This window comes from Folsomia candida, unplaced genomic scaffold (genome assembly GCF_002217175.1).
Source record: "Folsomia candida strain VU population unplaced genomic scaffold, ASM221717v1 Fcan01_Sc019, whole genome shotgun sequence".
NCBI lineage: Eukaryota > Metazoa > Arthropoda > Collembola > Entomobryomorpha > Isotomidae > Folsomia > Folsomia candida.
This window is the reverse complement of record NW_019091211.1, coordinates 2,270,142-2,296,947: the sequence shown is the minus strand read 5'-3', so window position 1 is coordinate 2,296,947 and position 26,806 is coordinate 2,270,142. Positions and strand designations below refer to the sequence as shown.

At 35.5% G+C, this 26,806-nt stretch overlaps 4 protein-coding genes across 7 annotated transcripts; 1 reads left to right on the top strand and 3 right to left on the bottom strand.

Moving 5' to 3' along the window:
* Window positions 1–527: 527 nt before the first annotated feature.
* Window positions 528–1,146, top strand: LOC110857926. Its single transcript, XM_022106536.2, has 2 exons — window positions 528–653; window positions 718–1,146. Exons 1-2 carry the CDS (start codon window positions 581–583, stop codon window positions 1,062–1,064), a joined length of 420 nt encoding a protein of 139 aa, XP_021962228.1. The 5' UTR covers window positions 528–580; the 3' UTR covers window positions 1,065–1,146.
* Window positions 1,147–1,636: 490 nt separating this feature from the next.
* LOC118438203 lies at window positions 1,637–3,074 on the bottom strand. Its single transcript, XM_035858077.1, has 5 exons — window positions 2,970–3,074; window positions 2,739–2,900; window positions 2,621–2,644; window positions 2,239–2,382; window positions 1,637–2,174 (listed from the first exon to the last, which is right to left on the bottom strand). Exons 1-5 carry the CDS (start codon window positions 3,033–3,035, stop codon window positions 1,968–1,970), a joined length of 603 nt encoding a protein of 200 aa, XP_035713970.1. The 5' UTR covers window positions 3,036–3,074; the 3' UTR covers window positions 1,637–1,967.
* A 496-nt stretch (window positions 3,075–3,570) lies between these two features.
* On the bottom strand, window positions 3,571–6,505 carry LOC110857871 (glutamate-gated chloride channel). 2 transcript variants are annotated; one of them, XM_035858280.1, is made up of 8 exons: window positions 6,100–6,505; window positions 5,680–5,786; window positions 5,523–5,593; window positions 5,056–5,128; window positions 4,828–4,987; window positions 4,674–4,756; window positions 4,468–4,605; window positions 3,571–4,171 (listed from the first exon to the last, which is right to left on the bottom strand). In XM_035858280.1, exons 1-8 carry the CDS (start codon window positions 6,135–6,137, stop codon window positions 3,690–3,692), a joined length of 1,152 nt encoding a protein of 383 aa, XP_035714173.1. In that variant the 5' UTR covers window positions 6,138–6,505; the 3' UTR covers window positions 3,571–3,689. The 2 variants fall into 2 exon arrangements, with proteins under 2 accessions (XP_035714173.1, XP_021962177.1); XM_022106485.2 differs by having other exon boundaries at window positions 6,097–6,503.
* Window positions 6,506–7,095: 590 nt separating this feature from the next.
* On the bottom strand, window positions 7,096–26,274 carry LOC110857521 (phosphatidylinositol 4-kinase beta). 3 transcript variants are annotated; one of them, XM_022106109.2, is made up of 21 exons: window positions 25,694–26,274; window positions 20,856–21,041; window positions 13,113–13,677; window positions 12,146–13,009; window positions 12,024–12,048; window positions 11,844–11,961; window positions 11,631–11,759; window positions 11,196–11,553; window positions 10,862–11,092; window positions 10,511–10,786; window positions 10,313–10,422; window positions 10,086–10,182; window positions 9,965–10,000; window positions 9,759–9,898; window positions 9,550–9,664; window positions 9,357–9,460; window positions 8,895–9,037; window positions 8,778–8,824; window positions 8,644–8,707; window positions 8,433–8,559; window positions 7,096–8,357 (listed from the first exon to the last, which is right to left on the bottom strand). In XM_022106109.2, the coding sequence occupies exons 2-21, from the start codon at window positions 21,005–21,007 to the stop codon at window positions 8,300–8,302; spliced, it is 3,759 nt and encodes a 1,252-aa protein (XP_021961801.1). In that variant the 5' UTR covers window positions 21,008–21,041; window positions 25,694–26,274; the 3' UTR covers window positions 7,096–8,299. The 3 variants fall into 3 exon arrangements, with proteins under 3 accessions (XP_021961801.1, XP_035713882.1, XP_021961803.1); XM_035857989.1 differs by lacking the exons at window positions 20,856–21,041; window positions 25,694–26,274 and adding an exon at window positions 14,104–14,224; XM_022106111.2 differs by lacking the exons at window positions 20,856–21,041; window positions 25,694–26,274 and adding an exon at window positions 13,767–13,901.
* Window positions 26,275–26,806: the final 532 nt, after the last annotated feature.

Sequence of the window (26,806 nt, the reverse complement as noted above, 5' to 3'; positions counted from 1 at the left end):
AAAAATACTCATCTTCAGTTACATGGCCAATCAATCATCAATGGGTCCGGAACCGTATTGCATATCTAATGTACATACAAATCTGTATCAAAATGCATTACAGGGGCAGCAATAATGACCCCGCTCATAAATACCAATGCATCATCTATTCACTTACTTGCATAACTAAATGCATACATATGCACATAATCAATGTTATTCTAAATTTAGTCCTGCCTGGTGCATGAGGTCCAGCCCACAATCAGAACATTTTCAAATGGAAAATAATCCCCCATGGTTTGTAAAAATTACTTCATCCGTTGGATTGCTGGATTATGTAGCTTGCTCAAATTCCACTCCTACTTGGATACTTGAATTGCATAAAGATATTGATAATAACAGTGCCCGGCCGGATTATCAAATATTTTCGATAAGGTAGGATTTAATCGGGTTACCCACATTAGTAAATAGGGGGACAATTAGAGTAGATGCATTTCGAACGGGTATAAAAAGTGAGGACAGATGCGTACAAAATTCAGTCTGCTTCTTTCTGACATAAACCTCCAAGTTTATTAAAACTCCATAAAAATCAAAACCGAAAATGAAGGTTTTCGCTATTCTAGCCCTCTGCATTGTTGCCGCCTCGGCTGGCGTCGTTGTCCACGAACCTTGTGGTAAGATTGACCTATTACGTAAATTAACCAAGATTTTTATGCAAATTTCCCCTAATTTTTGCAGGTGGGGACGGACAAGTCGTTCAAATCAGGATTAGCGATTGTGAGGGGGAAGTTGCTGAAATGACGCCGGGCGTGGAATACCATTGTGAAGGGGACGTCATTCCTGCCGCTGCCTCAGCTGCGCTCCATCTTCACGTGAGCGCTCGATTCCAAGGCGCCGATGTCACCATTATCGACGCGGACATTCCCGACTCGGCCGTCCAGCCTGATATGCAATACACTCTCCGATGGTCCGTCACCCCTGGCGCAATTCCCGTCGGAAATACGATTGCAATCACGTCTGCTGTCTCTGACGTGGCGACAACTGTTGTCCAGATGTGTGGCCGAATTATGGCGCGCATTGTTTAAATTTTTGAACATGAATATATAAATGTTTCAGACATCTGTCTATGATTAGCTAATTTATTCGGAATAAAATTTATTAAATTCATTTGTTTGCAGTAAAGTATGTATGTATGTACATGCAAATCATTGTGATAAATGAAATCGTCAGTAAAAATTTTATCTAACAATAATATAAAACTGTTTCATATTGCGGCATCCTAAGAAATTTAACGTTTTGGACAATACATTTTCTTCATGGCATGAATTCAGACTGGATATTAAGTCCAATAATTCTTTACTTCGAATCAAAATCTCTCGCGTTACAGTGTCAACGATTTCCCTGGATCAACGAATTGATTTATGTATAAGATATGTACAATGTACATATGCTTTGTGTCGTATGTATGTAGATATATACGCATGTACATATACTTTTCACGTAAGCATAGGTACATAAAGTTGTTTGTTTTCTATGAATTCTATCAGTCTCCTTGCTAAATCATAACTTCCGTGACAAGACAACTTTCGTGCGTACTTAACTACAAAACTTTCACACGTATGTATCTAACAATAAGTACAGATATCTACATGAGCACTTCAATGCATATTTGTTTTATGTGTATTTTTTCGTATCGCGTATTTACATATGTATAATAGCAAAAACCAATTTGTATTGTTGACGTAAAGTTTGTGAATCGATGTTTTTGGAAAATTATGTAGTAGTTGGTCAGAAATGAAAACTTTAAAAACCTCTACAAAAATTGTTAGGTTTGAACAGTTTAGTCCAAATCGTGTTATGGTTTTCTAGATGTGAAATTAGTACCAAATTATAAACATTTTCCATATTAAGCGTGTTATCACATTAAAACGTTAAATTACAAAATTACTCATATCTTGAATGTAGCAGATCTCAAAATGAAACCTTCATCACATGAATTGCGAATAGGGTGGAATTTGAACTGCATCAGTGTACGGTGGGGGTGGATCCACTCGTGGCGACGAAATTTCGCCCGTATCTCCAATTCGGTTGTTGCTTGTCAGGTCTTCACAGTCATTACGTGATCCTGTCCCTGAGCACTGATGCGTTCTAGCAGCAATGATCAGGCATAATATTCCATTCAGTGTTCCAATCCCCTGAAATTTTTGTCTCGATAAGCTAAATTTCATGCCAGCGGTAATAATAAAATGCGTATGTCACCGCAACAAATGCAGTTAGCGAGTTCTTAATCATAGGTGGATCATTAGGATCTTGTGCCTCCTCCCACCGACTGCCCTTCAGAGTACCCATCAAGATGCCACACACGATATTAACTAACCCTCCACAGAGAAAGAATCCAGGTTCCTTTATTCCAATATGTAAATGTATATTAAGCCATAAATATGAAAATAATTATAAATTAGTTGTGCGTGTAATCTCATTTGCATAAATCTCACTATGCCGATTTTCGACGATGCGTTTCATTGTGAATAAACTCTACGTATGTATGTCTTTCACGAATGTGTAAAAATATGCAAATGAGGTGACACGCACAAATAATTCCACTGTATGTGTGTCATAATATAATTGTTTAAGTGCTCACAACATCAGAGAAGTATCGTCTCCACTGAAACGCCCAGGAGCAGATGTAACAATAAATGTATCATTTTGATGTATTTATATATGTAAATATGTCATAAAATTTTGTATGTATTACTCACAAAAGTGTCCACATCAGAAACGTATCGTCTCCACTGAAACGCGTCCACGAGGAGCAGAATCACCGTGATAATGAGCGAGAGAATGGAGAAAGTAAAAAAGAAAATTGTGGGTGGACCAGCCCAGCAGAATTGAATCGTGGTAATTATAAGTATCTCAAGTATCTAAATATGCATACAAAATAATTACAGTTAATTAAGATGAAGTAAGTGTGTCAAATTATTTGTACTTACCACGACCAGGAATTTCATATGTTGAACAGAACAGCATTTTATGTCCAGGTAACAAGTGAACTTCATTTTTTCAAGTGAAAGTTGTTGTTTTACATAAATTTTACATAGATTTGTCTACGTATGTACAACTTGATCAATATCAGTTTGAAATGAGGACAGAAGCGGAGACAGTGGAGGGTAATATGTAAATAAGTATGTCCATCCACAAAATTACGGTACATACACTAAAGCCCTGGTGTTGTTGGCGTCACCTTGAAGTTTTACATACACGGACGCAGGAAAGTTGCGTGTCTGTATATACAGTTATGTATGTGTTTAACTATAATCGATATTTCATACTTTGAGTGGCATAATTTTTTTTGTAAGTTGCATGATTTAGTATTATGGTATTTAATGAGAAACATCGATTTGTGCACATATGTATGAATTTATGTGCATATTTGTGCAAAAAATGCTGAATTTCGAAAAATAAATATGAGATAACGAAACAATAACTTTGGGAATATTTATATCGTGAATTTAAATAACGATCTTCTTTCAGCTGATTGACATATTTATTAAAAATAAAACCAACATGGTTTACAACATACATGACTGTATATTAGATAATTATCTATGTATGTAACTACAATTAACTACATGTGTTTGCCTACTTTAATTAAAGTCAAAATTTTTTTAGCGTAACAAAACCAGTTATAATTTAAGCTTTGAAAATCCTTGTTAGTCACCGTCCAAATAATTATCGTCCTCCTCGACATCCTCCTGTTTCTCCCACTTTGCATAAATGGCGAAATAGGTAACGGCAAATAGTACGAATCCGATCGGATAAAGTAATCTGATTGCGATATCAATCCTTCCCCGGCACGTGTTCTTCTTTCCTGGAGATTCAGAATGGAGTACAACCACCAGCACAAATTCTACTATTGCGACGACAATGAATCCAGTGCAGGAGGTGTCCCACATGTCCCACGTGGTCATGTAAGGGACAAGGGACGCATATTTCGAGGTGGACCATTTACAGTAGAAAGTGGCTCCTCCGAGCAGCAGGGCTCGGGCTAGGATGCCTCCCAGGTCGGATGAGCTTATCCACGTGGACGTCCAGATTAGCAGGATGGAGATAACCATTGGTGCGTAAGAGTCACGCAGGTAGCGGAAGGATTTACGACCGAATATGAATTCCGCACGGAGACAGCTGTAAACACCTGGAGAAGAAAAAAAATATTTAGTTAATTGGCGGATAAGTGCATATCGGCAGGGGTGAGACTCTGCTTAATTATAATGAATTGCGTAAAGCTATCCTGTGTTAATTAGGTAGTAAATAAATAAATGCGTGCATACGTATGGTGTACTCAGGTCAACCTCTACTTTACATACATAAATATGTCAGAAATTGAGCATATGTATGTACTTAGATATAAAGAAGGTGTTCAGAAATTTTAGATTTCGAAAAGCGTTTTTGCTAGAAAATTTCTATTATTGTTCGTGAACTTTTGCATACCTGTGTGGGTCGCTTCGTGGCAATAATTGGTCGAAAAGTCGTCCAGATTGAAATTATAGTCGATGGTCAAATCACTCGGAATTTGTAGCGGGGCATGCTCATGCCATTTTAGAATCAGGTATTCATTTGTGTGTCCAACTAAATATAAAGGGAATTAAGTTTCTTACAAAGTTTACGCGTTTTGAATTGTGTATTACGCTACGTACAGCTTGAAAATTCAATAGGGCATGTTTGCTTGTCGAATGGAAATAGTCGCAAATCCATGGGACAAGTGAATTTTATTGATGCTCTGTAAGTAATACAAGAAACTTTCAAAATTTTCGGGAAAATTAGATATTGAGATCATGTATTCATATGTACCTTGTGCTGTATAAGATTTCTCCGTTTGCATAAACTCGATAAAATTCGTTTGCCACAAAAACATCGTGTTTCCAGTGTTGTTGTTCATTGGCAAAGTGCAAGTCCGGTTTCCATAATTTTTTACCAAACTGGGGAGGAATTGAGAGGTACCGTGGTACATCTGAAATATGTAGGAAGAGATGTTGCCACATATTCTTAATCTGATCAAAATGTGTATGCATTTGTCACCTTTCGTGCTCTCGTTATACTTGAGACGGGCGTCATACCATTCCATTCTAAATGTTAGTTGTGCAGTGAAAGTCTAAAAATTAAGTTTAAAAAGTAGTCGAGAAAGTTATTTGAAATCTTTCAAGATTTTACATTATTATGTAATTTAAAACTTTTAAATTTGCTAGTAAGTTTGTCACAAGATTTACGATTCGAATTGTAACAAGCATTGAGGCAATTCACGCAGTCATGGGTAACTTTGTAAAATTCGTAAGTTTCGTAAAATAATTTTATTAACTTTTACAAAATAAAAAGAGGTCCATGATCTGAGTAAGTTTTGTTGAACTTTGTGAGTTGATTTTCTTACAAAAATTTTGTAAAAGTTTGCAAGTTTGCAGAACTTATGGATTTTACAATGTTAGCAAGGCCTGCGTGAATCTCACTCTGCCTCACTGTCTTGTCTCAATTTGACCAATTCGTATCCTTACCATTTTAACTTGATCAATGTCCGTTATTGATGTGACCAATATGTTAACGGTCACGATGGTTGGATGGGTTCCTATGTAAGAAATTTTTGATCTGTTACAAACTTTCCGAGAAAATTACCTAACTTTTACAAATATGTATACAATAATTCATACGCACCATTGCGATCATAAGGCAAAACCTTTCCAGAATAGTTGGCTAGAAGATTGTCAATGATTTTTGTGTCCTCCACGGAAAATGTGGCAGTAGATGTGATCAAAAATGCGCTGTGAAGAAATATATGTAAATATTTGTTTAACCATGTATATGGGGCCATACATAAAGCATGTGATCGATTTTCCGAGAAGTTTGACCCCTACACCCCCTGATATGACCTATATGATGTAATTAGCATAGGGATACCTTGACCCCCACCCCCTCAAATCGATCACATGCTTCCCTCCGAAAGCGAAAGCTTTGGTAATCTGAATTATTTTTAATTTGAATGGAAACATATTTGTGTTACTTAATTTTCTTTAATCGACAATGAAAAACAGACTAAGAAACGCTTATGATTTCTTATTTAATTGATTTTACCACGTTATCAGCAACCAGACGGATGGAATGGGCGCAAACATTTTATGTTCTCATTCAGAAAGAAATGTGTATTATCTGGAGTAAAAATCGGTCACGATTTCAGGCCGTGTTTATGTATCTGAGGCGAAATGGACACTAGGTTGGAGTACGTGCGTGTTTAATATGTAAGGGCTCGTTGACAAAATGTGGACCTTGAAAATCTTGTGTGCGGACCGACACAAACCGAAGGAAAATGGGTATGTGAATCGATGGAGATGTTTTGATTTGAGTGTGCATGTGGAGTGGACACGAGAGAAAGTTTGCTTTCACTTTCTCCCAAAGTTTGTCCATATGTACAGAAATTCGTGAAGAAGGGTTCCCGTTTCCGGTATAGTATTTGACCATGGATCATTGTCAGTATCGTAGAGTAGGTTGGGTTGGGCATCATTCCACTTCTAATTGTTGCATTGGTATATAGTTTTTCATATCTGTCTATCTAAATACAGAGATACTTACATATATGTACCTACATATGTATGCACATATGCAAAGACTTATTTCTTATATATATCTATCTGTATAATATACTTTTATCTAAGGAAACCGGAATACTAATGTGTTAGCTCGTGATAGTGGTAATAATGCTCACAAGAATCGTTTCATTATCATCAGGCATTACAAAAATACTTATAAAGGCTTATGTTGATCATCTGAATCTCAACCAGTAAAAATAACACTTTGTCTCCTAAATATATCTTACACGAAATGCATTATTAATCTCCCGTTGAGTTCATTTAACGATGCTTGATTACCTACATACATATACATAAAATCACCCTGATTTCCAATATATATGCACATACATATTATTGAGTAAACGAATTGCTGATACATACATATATATGTACCTACACACCATCCTACCCTGTCATGAATCAATTATTACTATTGCACTGTACGTATAAAACAAAAGTTTTATTACAAACGTAAAAAAAATAATGAGACAGAAATGCATACATATCCGAGCGAATTGATTTTTTTTTATTATTTTCAAGTTATTTCAGTCCATATCAAATATCCGTTATAGCGCATCTCATTGTGCTTTTAGCAGTACGTAATAACAATGCAAAACTTAACCAATTGTTGAACAATTTAGCTATTTATGTATATTTAGTAGCAATCCAGAAAGCGATGGAAATGTGTGGAGGGCATCAAAAAGAGTCCATGATGTATATGTACGCATAATAACAACAATACTAACAATACTCCGACAATGTCTTCTTGTTCATGATTTTTGTTTACATATACGAAAACGGTCCACGTCTTACACATTATAACCGGCATGCACTCAATTTCTACATAATTTTTTTACTTTAGGCACTTTAAGTCCAAGAAATGATTGACAATGACAATGCTTGACAATGCTGAGCGACTCGAAGTTCAAACTAGAAAAGGCAATGCTAATACTTTTCGTTCGTACATTATATATCTTTTTCTTATCTAGTCTACATAATTCCCGTATACATATGTACATATCTACTAAAAGTGTACATTATGCATCTCTAACAATAACAAACATTTTAATACAGTTCAGCCTAAAGTGAATATTCATAACAAAACTTTCTCCACTTTTCTTTCTTGTACTGTAACGTTTATATCATCAAAGTGCATATAAATACATAATACCCGAAGTCCAAATCAAGTAAGGCAATTATTTTATGATACAGACAAAAGAATAAGCAAGATAAATGTTAAGGACAAAAAAATATATGTATGTAAATGATTAATTAAATGTTTATGTTAATAGCTCGTGGGTGAAAATTATGGCAAATATTTAGTAATTTAAGCATACAATTCAGTTTTTTTGGTTTTGTTAAACAAAATCAAATAGAGGAAGTTATCACTAATTAATAAATTAATATCAAATATATTTTTACTTGGAGTATCTAAATGTATTGAATGTCATGCACGCAAATAAATTTTTTTACGTCCCTTAAATAGTTTAATTATAATGACTAAAGTGTGAGGCAATTCATACCGGAGGACAGTCACATACATATTTATTATGCATTATTACTACTCCACACCTCGAAGGTAGGAGAAGGAGACTAAAGCTACTCTGCTGATGCGAATGCGAGTTTGCATGGAAAATGTGATGAACCAGAAATGAATTGATGACCAGTCCGAATACATACTCCAGCGAAAGACGAAATTGTAGATCAGATCATAAAATTCCATTGGTAAAGTATTGAAAGCGGTCGTACATCATTGTGGTGAATGATCTAGAAAAGACACATTTATGTAATCAACTGATTCTTAATTTAATACGTAATTTTGATTGGAAAATAAATACTAACCTTAAAGCTTGATTTACTAAGTCGTTCACTAATGCTTGAAGCTGATCTTCTGTCATACTCATGTGAAATCTGCTTTTTAACGAGGTTATAGTCGAGACTCCTGATTTGAAGCAAGGTAACTGGGAGCCTGTAAATAGAAAGGAAAAAGTTGCACAATTTGTTCTTATATTTTTCTTTTAAAATGCATAAGGCATGAGAGAGAATGACTTACCGGATCCCATTATTTCGACCACGTGTAATATCCTATCTGAGTATTTTCGAGCAGCGACAAGTCCCTGAACAATTTAAATATTTTTTAGCATGACCTTGCAAGACAAAATTTGTCATATTTATGCATTTCTTTACCTGGAGCATGAGTATTTTAAAATATTCAAACATATCCGATCCAGGACCTGTCGAACATAATTATGTAATTATTAATTATGACATATTATTATGTAATTATGTAATTATCAAACTCACCCCCCATCACTTGGACAAATTCGTCGGTTAATTTAAATGGTGAGTTTTCAAAGCCCAGATTCTTTGGAGATGTCGAGAGAATGAATCCAAAGTCAATGTGGATAATGTGACCTTCGTTGTCCAGTAAAATGTTGCCGTTATGTCTGAAATATGTACATAAAACCGTGAATTATTATATGAATTATTATAACTGACCTGAATTGTACTGGTGCAATTCAGTCATTGGTAACTTTGTAAAATCCGTAAACTTACAAAATTTTACAAACTTTTACATATATTTCTCAGGAAAATTAGTTTATAAATGTTTGTAAACATACTCAGCTCAAGGGTGTCGTTTTATTTTGTAAAAGTTAATAAAGTTATTTGACAAAATTTACGAATTTTACAAAGTTACCAATGGCTGTGTGAATTGCCTTACTGTTTCAAATATTTGGTAAAGTTTTTAATAAACGAAATACTAACCTGTCCTTAACTTGCATCAAATAGCAAATCAAACAGTAGGCAGCACAACTCTCGACAAAATTTCTTTGTGCGGTTAAAAATGCCTCAGAATTTTCAGGACCATGCTGTAAAGAAAGTAAATAAGTCATTTAATATCAATTGTATTTAACAAGTGTATTTTTTGTGATTCAATCAATTAAATTAACTAACTAACCTCTTGTTGAAAGTATTCCAATAAAGACAATTTCGAGTGCTTCTTAATTTGGTGCAACGACACAGTATTTACTGCGGGTTCAATCATTCCACTGTCACTTGACAGCACAAATATTCTGCAAAAACAACGCATAATATTTACATAGTTATTAAAAAACCACCTTATTTACTTGCAACACTAATAAATTTATTTTATGATGAGTGGCAAACCTGCAAGGGCGAACCCATAACGCAACCCGTTCTTCTTCCCACATGTCCTTTAATAAGGTGAGCAATTGGTACGCTAGCAACTCTTGTCTTAGGTCATCACCACATTTAACAATGCAAGGCAACAATCTCCAACCGTTCAACTGCAACAAACAAAATTAAAATTAATTCAATCGCTCATGATAATAAATAATAACATATTTACATACCTGACCAAACGGACTGCTATCTTGGATCCGTTTTACCTGGTGTACAAAAATTGTGTATGTTTTAAAAAGGTCGAAAACTAAACTCGCATAATTTTTGGAAGTAAATTTCCAGTTGTCTTACTTTTATTGAGAACTGTTCTTTCAAAACTGAGGCGCTTGGATCTTCAGGATCACGTTGAAATGTTGATTTTGGAGCGTTGAGAGATTCTGAAAGCCTCCTATGAATTAATTCGAAAACATGTTATTACTTTATTGTAATCATAAAAAATAATTAGAAGTTGTTTATACTAAATTCCAGTACATTTGTTGTGATTTATTCAAATGTGGACATAGCAATTATTTATATACCTTCGAATATCAATAGCTGAGACCATCATTGGTTCACGGGAATCACACGAGTCAATACTCATTTGAGAGATAGTATCTTCATTTCGCGTCTTTGTCTTCATTTGCAAGTACTGCAATTATTGAAATATATCAAATTGAAATATATAATGCAAGTAATTTTACATAAAAAATAATAATTAAATTAATATTCCAACCCACTTGAAGAGATATTTCGTCATCTTCTTGCGACCAACAATCCGAGTTTGAATGAAGGTCTCCACTACTTGAAATTGTAGGGATATTTAAATTAGATGATGACGCATGAGATTCTGTCAACAAGTCCTTGGGCACTTCGCTAGACTTGGATTCAGCCTCAATAATGTTTTCCTCAGATCGAGAATGCCTCAATAAATTATTTATCGTGGGTTTTGGAGGGACTCTGGCAGACTCGACGTCCGGAACTTCAAGAACTTCGGCGTAAATCATGTAAGGTGTCTAGAAAACAGATATTATTGAATATTGAGTACATTAATCGTTAAAGAAGTGCAATTAAAATTTAAGTATATCTACTTTGTCTTTCGAATTTAACACGGTGGCGTCTTGAGGTGGAATTCTTAGCACGACGTGTGGGATATGGCCGTGAACAGGAATCCAAACTCTGGCAGGAAGATTGAGGTTCAATAAATTCAGTTCCGCTATTAACTTTGGAGGTTTGTCGTCCTTGTTTGGTATGGATGATAGATTTTTTCCAATTTGAATGAGAGAATTCATAAATTCTAATTGAGGGGAGAGTCTTGGAGCCTGAAATAATAATATAGAATTTCATATCAACTGCTCATTATTAGTAATCTCCTCCATATTTTGGCATATTTATTGGTGGGTATTTTGTATATGGATTACTCACACCACAACGACAACCTTCTGAGGGTTTGACGTCATTGAACACAGACTGAAAGCACGTGCACCCATTGTCGAAACAGTGACCAGAGGTAAGGTCTCCCAAACAGTTTCTGGGCAATCCGAGCGAACCCACTCTTTTGTGCCGATTCCTATTCATGTCTAAATTATCTTCGCTGAATCCGGGTTTCATCATTGGAGCGTCGGAAAATGACCTTTGATGTGTTTTTGTTTTGGACGGGACCCCAAGAGTATGAGTAGCATAACCACTCGGAGGAAAGTTTGGGGGCTCAGTGGAAGATGGAGAACTAGGCGACTGGATGCTGGATAATTTTCTAAAGAGTTTTCCATCCTTTCCTTTTGGTCTAAAGGAGAATTAAAGTAAGATTAGTACCGGATACGTACATTAAAAAGTTTTGATGCCCTGGAGAGTTGGACCAACCTCATCGAGTCGTTCAGAATCATGGCCTTTAGCTTTGTTCCAAGTGACTTTTTTCTAGTTTGTCCATCTGAAGAATATGCATCCAAAAGCCAGGCACATTGTAGGCTGAAGGCTACAGATTTTCGACACCTAGAAAATAAATAGGAAATAGCAAGGTTTTATAAGTTTGTACATCCATTATCTCGGAATTGGCAACATAAATACAGATATTACCGATGAACAAAATAGGGATGTAAAACTTCAGCAATGTCTGGCATTTGCAAATACATGGTCACCAGCTCTGGAAGATAAAGGTCAACTTCCTTCTTAGGGAAAGTGAAGAGCTTGTTTACTGTAAACAACATTATTTTATTAGAAACTTTCACCACATTTATTCGTCAATAAGAAACGTACCAATATATTGTTGCACTCCGGGTTCCTAGAATCGAACAAAATAGACATTTATATAAATAGTCTTCAAATAAACAAGAATGTTATGTACAAGTAAAATAAAAGAAAGATATGTGTGTGCTTACCTTGGAGGAAAACAAGTAGCCAATGGCGTACGACATATTAAACACTTGACTTTCAAAGAACCTCAGTAGCCACGAATTGTTAGCAATGGTTTGAGGTAAGGACCCTTTCTTAAATTTCACGTCCATTTGAGCTTCCTGGTCGTTTAAGTCCTTGGCGTTAGATCCAGACGCTTTCTCCTCAATCATTAATATAGGATCTACTCCCTTTTCAGTATTGACATTATCAGTTTTTGCAGCTTCCGACTCTGCCGGCGTGGTCACATTTTTTGCCTTCTTTTCCTTCCCAAAATTTAACCTCAACTTGTTTCGCATTCCGGACGCAATATTACTGCCTCCTGAAGTTACTGGGCTAGGTTTAGACGTTGGTACTTTATTATTTCTTGCGTTCACCCTCATTCTACTAAACAAGGAAGTTCCTCCGGAGGAAGACGATGGGGAAGGGGCCACCACATTCTCAATTACGACTGGAAGTTCGACACACTTTTCTGTGGGTTCAGTCTCCACAGCTCTTTGCTCCTCGTTGTCGTCATCGTCGTCGTAATTAGGAGTCGGGGTGGTGGTAGTGGGTAAGGAAAGATTTAAAATTTCACCGTTGGGAATTAATTGATTCGTTAACGTCCTCTCTAAATCCTCACTTGACTTTGTTTCACAATTGGTAAAACTAAAACTAGCCTCATTATTGAGCAACATTGTATCCGCAGTTTCGTCAAACTGATCAAACATTTCAGTATCTTCTTCTGTCATGATTATCGCAGAGTCAAAACTTAATCTTGGACTTCCACAGTTAAAGTCGTGACCATCCGTGTCGTCGTCGTGGTCTTTACAGTGGTCACACGCAACTCGGCTGGTCACATCGTCCGTTTCCTGTAAATTATTACGATTAATTATTTTATTAATTTATTAATTATTTAATCATTAATTATTTCATCCTTAAATCATGCGAATATGTAAATACTTCTCTACTTACCGATCCCGTCGTTCCACTCGCACCTGAACAAATACCAGAATCGTCCGAATTTACGGCACACGCACACGTACACTTGTTCAATTTAGACGGACAAACAACCACCCCCATTGCACTGGAAAGTTGTGAAAGTTGTGAGTCTGGGCTTTCACTGCTGTCCGAATCGCGGTGTAGTCTACAATAGTGGAAGTGGGTTTGTTGCTTGAGAGAAAGTATTCTATCGTTGGAGATGGGCGTGTGCGACTTTGAGGCGGCGGAAACCAACTGCAATTGGAGGGGATTGAGGTCCAGGTCGTCCATAATGTCGGGGCTGACATTAAACTGGAGATAAGACTGGACTTGGGCCGAGTCCAGGCTCCTATTTCTCGAGTGTTGGCGATGATACAGGGGAGCTTGGTGATTGTGGTGGTAATCGATTGACATCCCCAGCGGGTCGAGGACCCCACCTCCTCCTGCCCCCTCCTGTGGGTGCGGTTCAATAGGAGATGGAAGCGTAGACAACTTGAGGGGAGAGGTTAGAATGGCGGAAGAGGAGTCGCAGTCGCGTGATGAACTTCGTAGAATCGCCCTGTGAAATAAAAAATAAAACAAAACAGTTAAATTTTAGTCGTTTTAATTACAATTATGTAAATTTATCAGTTATTCACTATTTCGCACATTGGTAAATACGGCCTTCATAATCAGTTTATTTATTTTTGAGGGAAAATTGTGTCAATCAAGTTGTCAACAAACAATGAGTTGTTTATTATTTGTTTTGGGTGAATTTCCTGCCTGGCAACGACTTGTTTATTTTGAAGCCAGTTAAAAATAAATTGCTGGGAGAGCAGGCAATTACTAAACCCGTGTTTTTAAATCATCACAAATAATTAAGAAATAAATTTGAATGAATAGTTTGAACAGAAACGAGTCAAAATATATAAATTTGTAGATTTTCCAACCCAAAAAAGTCAGACGACTTAATTATTTCAGTATTATTAATTTAAAAATTACTAACTTGTTGTTTAAATTAATTACTAATTTGTTGTTTTCTACAGATGAGTAAATATTGGACCTGAAATATTTTGTTGATGCTCGAACATATGTTCACGAAAAGAACAGGACAGAACGCGAACGGTGCCGCTTTGTGAAATTAATTGTGAATGAGATTTTGTGAATGAGATGAGATTTCGCGTTCACTGCTGTACTTTCATCCGTCATGCACTTTAATTGTCAGCAGATAAGATTTTAAACTGTTTATCATATCACACAGTCAATAATTTTATTGAACATCCATAAATATGTACGTAACATAGCGGAGGAGAGGGAGGGGTCTGGCTGTTGAGGATCAATTTACGCCACATGTTAAAAGGGGGTGTGTAATCCGTTACGAGAGGGGAAGAAGGGGTTAAAAATCACGAATTTTACGTTACGTACTTTATGAACGTTCCCTTATCTAGGAAAAAAATGAGAACAAATGACAATTATTGAGTGCTAATCAACTTTTTTAGTGAGCTCTAAAGTTCAGGGGCTCTTGTTTGTAAGGATTCATATTATTTGGCACAAATTTTGTGCACGGCATAGGAGACGACATCGTCTAAACTGTTATCACGACGGATTTCATTATCAGAACATGATTCAAATCTAAATTCGCATTGTATTTATCGGACGGATTAACACCATACTTATTTCCAAATAATCTTTGAACCATACTTGTAATTTAGGTACATACATAGTATGTATTACATACTACATACGTCCACCTCTTTTCTTTTAAGATGACCTCAGAATTGCATCCTGGTGAACTTTGGAATTTGAGTTTAATACAACCATAATAGGTGGGTGGGAATGCCGTAAAATTTTTACAGATATATTTATGCATCCTTGTCCAACCTCCTACATTGTACATATTCGTAGAAAAATAGAGTGATATACTTGGAGTTAGCTATATTTGGCGTCGGTCATATATGTGCATATGTGCAACTACTTATGTACATCAAGGTAATTCAGCAACTTCATACGTCGAAGTTTTGCATTATGGATTTCCTTTTGTGCTAATATCGAATCAATTTCAGAATCATTTATGTAGTGCAATATTTGCTGTACTGATTTACCAATCAGTACAGCAGTAGTGTACCCGCAAAGCCATCAATTGTATGTAGAATCTCATACATAAGCCAGACAGACATATTTCAAGGATTGAGAATGCAAATCAACAAGTCAACGCGAAATGAAGCGCAAGTTTAGTAAAGTCAAACCAATAATAATAAAGCTACCCAAGCCAAATCGTGATTGTGTTCTATTATACATATATTCCTCATGTACGTATGTATGTACATACGATGTTGTGTTGTTATTCGTCGGCTTTTTGCTGTACCATAGCTTCACTTTGACTTTGATCATGACTTCATGACCTTGTGCATATAATGTTTTCTATAAAAAATCTAATCCCATTTTCCTGCCATCCTGCTGCCATTTTCAGTTACATAAACCCCAAAAGCTGCACTACTTGCGTAGATAGATTAGCTTCTCCATTTCAGACGCCTTTTAGATACTTACTAGGTATAGATATGTATGATAAAAGGACGCACTTTGCACAATTAGTGCTAGATAGTTGCCGTTATGCGTTGTTACATTTCCGAGTAGTGTTTCGATTATGAAAGAATAGAACAAGGGTATAAAATTGCGCCTGCAGTTTTGCTAATTACTTAGCACTTGATTTGTATTCTCTTTCAAAGTGTGACATTTACCGGAGGAGTATAAATGCTTTGAATCTGAAATATACATACTGTTTACATGCATGTAAGCAGTATGGTTAATATCAAAGTTAGTTAGGTAAATGTGACTACAAAAATACATAAGTCTCAATTTACATATACTGCAACTCCGCAGTGCATACATAGTAAATCTTCATATCTAGTTCAGCTATAAAAAGTCAGAAATAAACAGAATAGATCTCTCCAAGACCCGCCCAGCATTTAGGAGCTAGTCTATAAATTGAATTATTGCTGCCCTGCCTGACCACAAGGACTATACGCCATAAGTTCTACTATCACAAGTCTATTTATTTTACATAATGTAGGTCATAACATGGAATCTCCACTACTAATCAGTCTTCTGTATTACGTCAATCACTAAAAGCTAAACCATTCCGTACATATGCATGCATAGGGTTCATAAGCGAATAAAATGCCAGTCGCAGCAGTATACATGCATACTTTGTCTACAAAATTAATGTAACCTGACCGACCATGAACATGAAAGAGCGATTGTGTGTAGCTAAGAGAAAAGAGAAAGCAAAAAAGATATTACAACAAGGATCCCTTCCTTTACCAGTTTCATCCCAAACTAAACTACGAATCTCTACAATTTTTGATGCTGAATTACACTGATGATGACGCAAAACATGCCATGAAAGGGCAGGCCGGGTCCATAAACGTGATCATATTTCAAATCATTACGGGCTATTAAGTGAATATCCGCAATCACACATTCTCCCCTATCTCTGCTAAAAGATTTCATTTTTAGGGGAGAATAGCTCGTTTGTACTGTACTCAGTACAGTGTACTGTCAACTGACTGACGTTGGAGAACTGCACCGCCTGACAAAACCAAACGAGGGAACAAAAGGCATGAAATGTCGTAAAATGTCTCAAAATAAGAGGGCAAATTGTCCTTCGTAGGCGAGGATGGTTGTGAGACGGACCAAGTGGCTGAGATTATTTTGGGGGAAATGACATGTCGTAAACAGGATCGTCATGCTTCTCCTTAGCAAAGGATTAAAGCTAACTTTATTCCAATCACGAGTTACTTAGCATGATTTTGAGCGTCTTATTCGCGGATATATAGACTCCAGACTAAAATAATTTATTCTGCTTTCTACAGAGCATCACTAGTTCTTGAATTCTAACATAATTACAATCGTTAGTATTCCACTTAATCGAGAACAGACCCAGAGTAGAATCTAGAATGTAGAACAACGTATAAATCTTCTGTATAATCCAATCGTCTCATTTTGACTGCTGGGAAACACCCCGTTCGATTTCCCATTAACTCTATCTCCGATAAAATTAGTTCTGTTCGAGTAGATTGATTGCTCCAGACTGGGTGCAGATAAGGCGGACGGGCAAGACTGTCCTACATTTACTCGCTGAATTGTATGAGACTATCAGAGTTACATTGTAGTTTTATTTTAGGTGACCTGATTCATATGGTTTTTAGAACTGGAATGAACAGATTCAATTTTTGTGTCAAGATATGATATACGTGTATTTAAGCAGTACCAGGTGTGAGTGGTACGTCACACCCAAAAATCTATAATGCATTAATATGTGAGTTCATGTATGTATAAATATTATGAAACATGCACATATGTAATATTTAGGGATTCGCTCACGCGAAACTGATCTGCCCGTACGAGGTTGAACTAAAAGTGCTAAATAACTCCCAAAACAAAACTACTCTTTATAACTAAAATCCTTAATGGACCACATGTTATATCAGTTACATAAATCTCCTGTCAGAAGATTTAAAAGTAATGGAGGCAATTTGAAGCCCAATTCTTTCACAATGTGGACGTAAATCTTTTATTTTTTTTAGAGAAAGTCCAAATAGCCGAGGCCGGTGAAATTTCGCTGCAAACAACCATGTTTCACATCATTGAAAAATATCCTTACATATTTTGAACGTGTATATTTTAAAATATACACACTTTGTTTATTATATAAGTAGTGAAAGCTACTTTATATAAACGGTTTGTCTGTCTGTTTGTAAGGAGAAACCAATATCGACAAAATTGGAATCAGGATATTTTACGCCCTCACATAATGACATGACCATACAACGCGTAGCCCTGTGCTGCATTGCTTTATCGTCATCTTTACATACAGATTGGTACAAATATATCGGTGACCATGAATGAATTGCACATCATTTTCATCAAATCCCCATATGCACTCAACAATCACACATCTATGTATTTGCCGATTCACTCGATAACAATCACAACGCATTGTAATACTTATTTTAGTACTACTGCACTGGCTAATAATTTACCCTACATAATGATTATATGGACGACAGCCAACAAAGTGCAACTGGTTCACTTCATGAAAAAAGAGTGATAGTTTCATAATAAACCTTGACCACGCTTCATCACTTCAGCAATGCATCATGCATCTGCAATCTGCACAAACACAAAACCTCTTCCTTGTGTAACCACACACATGTTATTGTTTTTGCATGCTAATGCGTTGTACATACGTCATTCATAACTCGTTATTTGGTATGTCTGTCATGAATTCATCAGCCAGATGGTTGTAAATGCATACTCGATATACGTATGTACTAGAAATGATCCAATTTCTAACATGTAGAGCCACGATGAGGATCGATAATGGCAAATAATTTAAAACAATAACACAATTTCTAATTTTCAATCATGCATACGTACGTGCGGGGATTGCTAATTAGGTTAAGTACATTTGAATACTACACTCTTAGAAATCCAGTATTGAAATAATACCAAGCGGTATTCATGTATTTATAACTCTACCGAAGTGGTATTGATAAGTAATGCCGGGTAGTAATAGCTCGGTATTAAAGTTTTACCACATCGGTAACAAATTTGTACGTACCGGTATAATATTAATGACTTTAACACAGAGAAATCACTACCTGTCAGATTTCTAACAGTGTACACCTAAATAATTATATAACTCGCACTTTATTATGCATGGTTATTGACACCAAACCTGACGAAACTCCAAAGTAAATTCGATGTGATTACAGTATCCAAAATTGCATGCCTCCACTTTCGCCTTGAATTTTGGAAGATTCCATCAACATGTTTTTATTCTCGCACCAAAGTGCACGAAACAGCAAGAAATGTACATATGCAATTGCGCAAATAGCTGTCGTTCCGCATGTTGGAGTGAAACTACCCGGAACGATAAAAATAAAAAACTCCTTTTGGCACCATTCGCATTCTGTCAACACTATTTATTACAAGGCACAATTAAGCCCGAGTGGAGTGGATGGTAAATGCCAACCAAGTGAAATGTCAAGTTCAATTATATAAACTAAATAAATGGGTTCCACAAATTAAATTTTCGTTATGCGAGGCTAACCCATGCATTCATACATAGAAGCTGATATCATCAATATGCTTAGCCAGGCTTTCCAAGAAACTCAAATTCTGTGGTCTTTCAGCCTGGACGTGGTAGGGTTTCCTTCCAATGAAATGATCAATTAAAGTAAATGAGATCTTGTTCACCACATCAAATTCCGGAGCTATTTCTACATATGGAGAGCTCTGTTATGTAGAATGAAATGGTTCATTTAAACCAACAAAGCACAACCAACATGTGCATGTATATTGTGCATATACATCAATTCATATTGCGGTTGAAGGCTTTCTTTTATGTATCCAGGCTGGAGAACTTTAGCTGGAAATTAATAAATGGAGGGTATGATGCTCAAACTTTTTGATTGCTTGGTATCCGTATGTGCATATGTACATTTATGTATCTCGCTCAACCATGCCCCTGCTTTCGTCACTGCTACGATGAAAAAATCTCTTGGAATAACATTACAAGAACACATTTGTGAGAGAACGATGGCTTTTGAGGTTCGAAAGTTTGTCTGTGTAGGAAATGTTGAAAGGCAAAAATTCAGAAAGCCTCTTCTCGACGGATTTTCTCTTCTTGTTCTTGCAGAGTTGAAAAGTATGTAAGGAAATTCCAGAGAAAACCAAATCTCTAAGAAGCAGGATGTAGAAGCTTTATTTTATTCGTTTATCCCCTCTCCTCATACACATTCTTCACTGTCTCGAACAATGCGGAATGACAATTTTTCTCCCATCTCGCACCCTTCACCCTATTCAAACTGTCCTTGACATGGGATTCTGTGGTTTTAGTTTAAAGTGCAAGTTGACTCAAACTAAATCCCTAAACCTCTAGTACGATGAGGGACAAAGTAAAAAGATATTTTATTAGGGTGTTGGAACATGGTTTTTATTAAAGTGTAGGGACAATTCACGCACTTTTTGGTAGCTTATAAAATTTTGTAAAATAACTTTGCAAACTATCAAAAAAATGATCGGAGTAAGTTTACAGGAATTCGTAAGCTAATTTTCCTTAGATTGGTAAAAGTTTACAGTATTTGCGTTTCTGTTTTACTGCTGGTTTTAAATAAAATGGAAAAACTCATTATTCAAGATGGCACAAAATATGTACACAGAAGCGAGTGACTCTTATGATAAAATCTCAATCCTTCATTTCTTTCTTTGTAATGAAGATCTTGCAAATGATCTTTAATATTGGCAATAATAACAAAATTACATGGGAATGAGACAACGACAGCGAGCTAGCGATTTCCTTCTGACAATCCCGTAATTCTATTGCTATCCCTGACTCTGACTTTATCCTCAACTTATGTACAATGGAGGTCTCTCATAGTATTCTCTCCAATGTAGATCAAATTAGTGTCAATCGATCACAGAAAATTGACCTATTTGTATTCCTACAGATGAGGAATGAAAAAGTCTTAAGATTAGTTCGTTGCAAGTAACTTCTACGTCTCATTTTGCCTCACACACATGTCCTACCATGAATCTCAGTAAAGCTGTTTTCAATTTATAGTATTGCTCATATTTATGATGCTGTTAAAAGAGTTGGTGCCACTCTCGTAGAAATTCGAAGTGAGGAAACCTTCGAGAAGGGCAGTGGAAATATATTTATGACGCTAAATGTGCAATTCGTAAAGCACTAACCACGAGTCCAGACTCCGATTCCGCTGGTGATGAGAGGACTTTCCTGTCGAAATCCCATTTCCAAAGTTATCGGCAGCACGGCAGACGGAATGCACTCCGGGAAATGAGAGGAGCTCGGGAGGAACCTTCCGGTGATGAGATGAAGGATCCATATCTTCTTATCCGCCTCCCTTATCTTCTAGCCACCTATCAACACAAGACCATAAAAACGTCATGTCATTATTGTGGAAATAAAATACTGCGTATAATCCTAAATGAAAGATATGAAAATATATCAGGGGTATTCGCGTCAACTTATTCGCAACATATCTTCGCAACTTTGCGATATTTGTGAAGAATTGCAATAAGAATCCTTTATTATTTTTTATGAAATATATACGTGACACAAAAAGACATCTACTATCGTCGCAAACTATTTTTTTCAAACTTTTCGTCAAGTGAAATTTCATTTCTCCTCTCATTTTTTCGGTTTATGTATTTCCATAAGTCGTTCACGACACCGAAAAGTTCTCAAAAACGGCAAAGTTGCGAAGATGTTTTGTGAAGTTCCTGAGTGACGTGACGTGAATACTCCCAATGTGCCTGGACTTACATACTTTTACTTTTATTATAGTGAAAGTAGCACTTTCTCCGGCACACTTTTACAACATTTACGTCACAACGTATCACTGTCACGTCAATCTTTTCTGTTTAAACTTTAAAGTCAACTTTTAACTTTTAAGACAACTCTTCTTCTTGCTCACACGTGAACAGCTACTGACACTTTTTTATGTTGACAGATCAACTATGCAAGTACATACATACCTACATACATACATGTAACCTCGAAATAATGACGAAAATGAAGTCATTCAGGTTAAATGGTGACATTGCTTAAGGTTACGTATGCACATTGGTCAGCTTGCATTACTAAATAAATAATATGTATGCATTCTCTATTTTTTATATATAGATTACATACTACAATAACAAAGGTTTTCTTAAAAAAGTCATTATTGCTTCTCATTAGACCAAATCGTCGTAAACACACAGATAAGGGGAAAAAGTGGACTCGATTCTACATATGTACTGAAACTTGGTCAATAAAATACATATGTAGTTAGCATATTTACTGCGGGATTTTGCCAGTGCAGAAGACACTCTTTGCTTTAATTGGACTGGAATTCGTGTCACCAACTGTGTAATAAAGAAGAGTCAAAGTTCACTTTATCCAATTTACATTCTGGCCGCACGTCAGCGTAATTATTAGTGTGGGATCGTCTTTTGAGAACTTTCTGTTCTCTGCATGTCCAGCCAATTCCATAACAAGAAACGCAATGTTGAATGCCCTTCAAAGTTAAACTTTTAGTTTATTCCTTGCATGTACATATCTCTGTGATGTAAAATGTATGTAGGTGAGCTGGATTTACAATGGTGTCAGTGGAACCATAATAAACTGACTAACTAACAATACAACGATGAGGACAAGTTGAATGCAAACTAAATAATTTGAAGTATTCAGAGGCTGCGGAAGCGTGGGGACAAAATGTCCCCACGGTTATTCCACTTGTCATCATCGCAAGTTATGCAAGCCCCCAATTTTAGTGTCCTCATGGCTTCCGCGGCCACTGAGTCTCTTTCATAACATCGTCTTATATAAGGTGTTGAAAATCTTAAAGAAGACCAACTGTCCAATGTTTATTGACATTCCTTTTTTTAAGTACAATTAACGATCAATAAGACAATTCAACTCAGCAATAATTTCTCTAAAGAAATTATAACTATTTAGTAGTCTGTGCGCAATCTTAGATTTTATTCGAGTTTGATTATGTATGATGTGTGTAGTACAGTAAAATATCTAGACATTTTTTGTCTATATAGACAAAAAAGTCTATGAATATATTCATAGACAATAGACATCATTGATAGATAATTGAAGTGATTTATGCATCCCAGCTCACCATTTTTTCTTATAATCTTTCAGACTTCAACGCCCAATTGTTTTTATCCAATATGTAATAAATTACATATGTACTTACTTGCAAAACTTTTTGAACTTCAACTAGAAATCCCAAAATTGAATACATATGTATTTATATCTAAAGGTTATTAATTGCGTTCCATTTCGAACTGGGAAATGAAAATAAGCTACTTATTTACATACAAATGCTAACTCAAATTGTTTGTTATTGACGGAAAAATATGTACTAAACAAGAGCTCATAATATTTGAATAATCTACTTATTCACTACATTCAATAAAGTAATTTTAATAGCGGCATAATGCGAGCAATGTGGCAAATTTCAACGGATGGTTAATAAATACATAAAAGTAAAATGATCATTTAGAACTTGCATGTTGCTGGCATACACTGCACTACACTTGCAATTTGCACCTGTATTACATACATACACTGCATTAATAATCAGGAATATCTGTATATATTAAATCTCGTGACGGTGGTGGTGGTTTGGTTGGTGAAATGAATGAATAAAATGGTCAAGGGCTTTTCCACGCTTATAAATACGTACGTACAATAGACAACACTATTCTTCCCAGTAATAATTTAGGTAATGGATAATTGAAGGTTTTTACAGATATACGGCAACTATGTATGTACCACACTATCTTATTTTGCTACTGACCTGAACTAGAGACAAAATGTGAAATGAAATTGTGGTCGTTCATCAGTTATGCCTTATTATTATCATAGCTGCAGGTCGTGCTTGAATTTTACACCTTATCTTACCATGATAATGCACTAAAGAGAGTGTGTACAAATCAAATAGTTAGTAAGGAATTCCACAAATGACTGCTTCGTCGGAAGCCAAACTATGTAGAATGCATAGCCCTCAATTGGGTCAATGAACACAAAACAATACTTTTCGCATTACGAATTTTACATCATTTGCTGAAATATGGTAACAAAAACGCAGGAAATACACATTATTAAGAGTACTCACGCGTAGTAAATGCACATACATACTATTTCCTACTACTTACACTAATGCATTTAATTTTGGAATGTAATAAGTCAATTTTTATGGCAAGAAATGAGGTAATTCGTCTTTACAAAAATAAAACCTTTGTCTAAATATATTTACATATGCATTTATTTATCTACATTGAAACCTCATTAGATTTAGGTATTTACAAATATACCTTCAGTGAAAGCTGTCTATTTTGGTTACCACAACATATTAACCGAAAAACAATGACATATACCACACAGCTGGCTGAATATAAACATTTCATTTATTATTCTCGCCTATTTCCTTGTACATATTTACATTCCTATATACGACGAATGAGTCATTACTGGCCTGGAATTCGAGGAAAAACAACCTTTTTTAGCCGAGAAGACAAGTCAATAGCCGACTCGAGTAAGTAAATCATAAATGAGTGACATTCACCAATAAGCGGATTTACTTAATGTATCCTTTCGACAAAGTTAAAGCCAACGAGCTATGTATAATCCTTCCATGTATAATAATAATCCTGGTAATAATAGCAGTACCGACGACGGACCATGGTAAATATGGATGGGGAGGAGATAGACTCGAACGTGACTGACATCACATTCCAGAGCAGTTGGTTCATGTTCGTCACAGTTCTGGCTTTAATTGGTTTAGATAAGATTAACTCACTCAATTGCCGCTGACTTGACTGGAAGTTAACTGGGATGTCAAACTCACACTCGCCAGAAGGATATAAATATACGAGGAAAAGTGTGTGGAAGTACATAAATGGGAAGGCAAGAGATTGCCTTAATTTCATCTACAAAAAATAAATTTACCAAGAAAAGTAAATTAAGTGATGCCATGTGAGATATGTAGAAAACTGTATGAAATAAGATGCATGAGTCATGTCATGTCATGGATGTTTCATAATCTTTAAGAGAATTCAAAGTCACATAACGTGTAAAATCTGTAAGCTTTGTAAAGTAATTTGATGAACTTTTACAAAATAAAGAGACGCCTTTGATCTGAGTAAGTTTGAAAAAATTTGTAAGGCAATTTTCATGAGAAATATTTGCACAATTTTGGAAAAGTTTGTAAGTTTACGGAATTTGCGGATTTTACAATGTTACGAAGAATTTGCTCTCTTTGTATAAGTTCAGTACCCTATTGAATATTTCCGGAAACTAATTTTTACCCGACATGATTTCTGAATTTAGTTATGTATGTACATATTTACATACCTCACAGTTTAAGGAATCGTCACAGTGCTATTGTACGTACATACATAAATATCTATGCATGTATCACAAGATGATATTTGTTACTTATGACGTAATGTTTGCCAGTATTTATTGTTATTCTTATTAAGAGTTCAACATTTTGGTGGACGACTTTAAATGAGTCACACTTGACACATCTCTGGTGTGAGTATGACGAATGATAAGTAGGAATATCTACTTCCTGCTGATGTCAACATTTAATACTGTACACAATATATATATGTAGTTGATGAATACCGATAATCGATAACCAAGGTACAACTAAATATTTAGATAACGGATCTGCGGCTTATGAAATGACTAAATCTCAAATGAGGCTATACATATTTTATTCATCACTTTGACCAAGGTAAAATTAAGTCTGCTTTGACTATGAGTATCCATAATTTGACCGTTGTTGGATTAATAATCATTCATTCATAATTATTATTTTCCTTTCACTTTACTTTACATTGAAATAATGACAAAATCGTCACTCTAATGGTATCGGTGAAGGTTAAATAATTAATTTTGATGAGGAAAATTCCAATATTCAATATTCTCTACCCAGCAGAACCTTTTGATTTATTAATATGAGCAAAACCTTTTCGTAAAAATACACTATTATCACAAGACTCACCTTTTTGGGTAAATTTCCTATTTACTTGAGCCACCCCATCGTATTAAGCTTAATTTACAAATACTTTTACTATTCAGGAACAAAATTGAGCCGAAAAACAAAAATAAAAACACCGATTTCACTCGTGTCTCACATTGTTGTCGAAATTTCACTTTGCCAAAGTCACCAAAATATAGGGAACGATGCAAACAAATTGAAATTATTTGATGTATTTATCTCGCCAGCTTAATTTTCCAACTCTTAATCTATGATTGAGATTAAAATAAATTCACAGTTTCACATGAATTTAAAATTTGCTTTGTTTTCTTAAATTTTTAAAGTATACACCGTATAAATATTTTTTAATATCAGACTTGAGTATGAAAAAAGGACACAAGAAGAAGTAAAATAATTATGTAGATGGAGGTTAGTAGTGAATATTACTTTTTTTGCAAAGTCCAATTAAGTGGTTGTGTTCCTTGCAAATATTTAGCAGTGCAGACTGCAACATTTGCAGCAATGAGAAGAAATGCAATATTCTTCTATCAATCCTTGCTCATTTTGAACACACAACTGACGAATAAAACTGAGATTCAACAGCTTCAATAGAATTGCCCTATTTTTTGTTAACAGACAGAAAAGCATTGCTGGGATAGAACGAGAGATAGATTTCGATTACAAGAGGTCTTATACAACTCCCACTTTATGAGGACTTTGGTGTGTAAAGGGTTCAAGCGAGAGTGGCGAAATGCCGACGGAATTACAGAGCTGAGGCGATATTCCGATGAGAACATTGCTGTAAATACGTCATGGCGAAGAGGTGGAGTTACATAAAATGTGTAGCATTGGTGTAACTTGTTTGATATGGTTTTGTGTAAGGAGTATGAAAATCATGGAATTGTTTTGCAGTTTTATGAATGAAATTGGCAATTTTATGAAAATTATTTTTACATATGCAATGAAAGTTGAAAACCAATTTAAGCAAGTTGTTGCATATATGCACAAGAGTGTTAATGGCCAACTTTTTAATATCATGCTATTTTTAATGACAGTATCTTTACTATTTGTTTGTAAACAATAATCCAAAATTAGTAATAAAGTAGGTACAATAAATAATTAACGGGGTAATAAAGT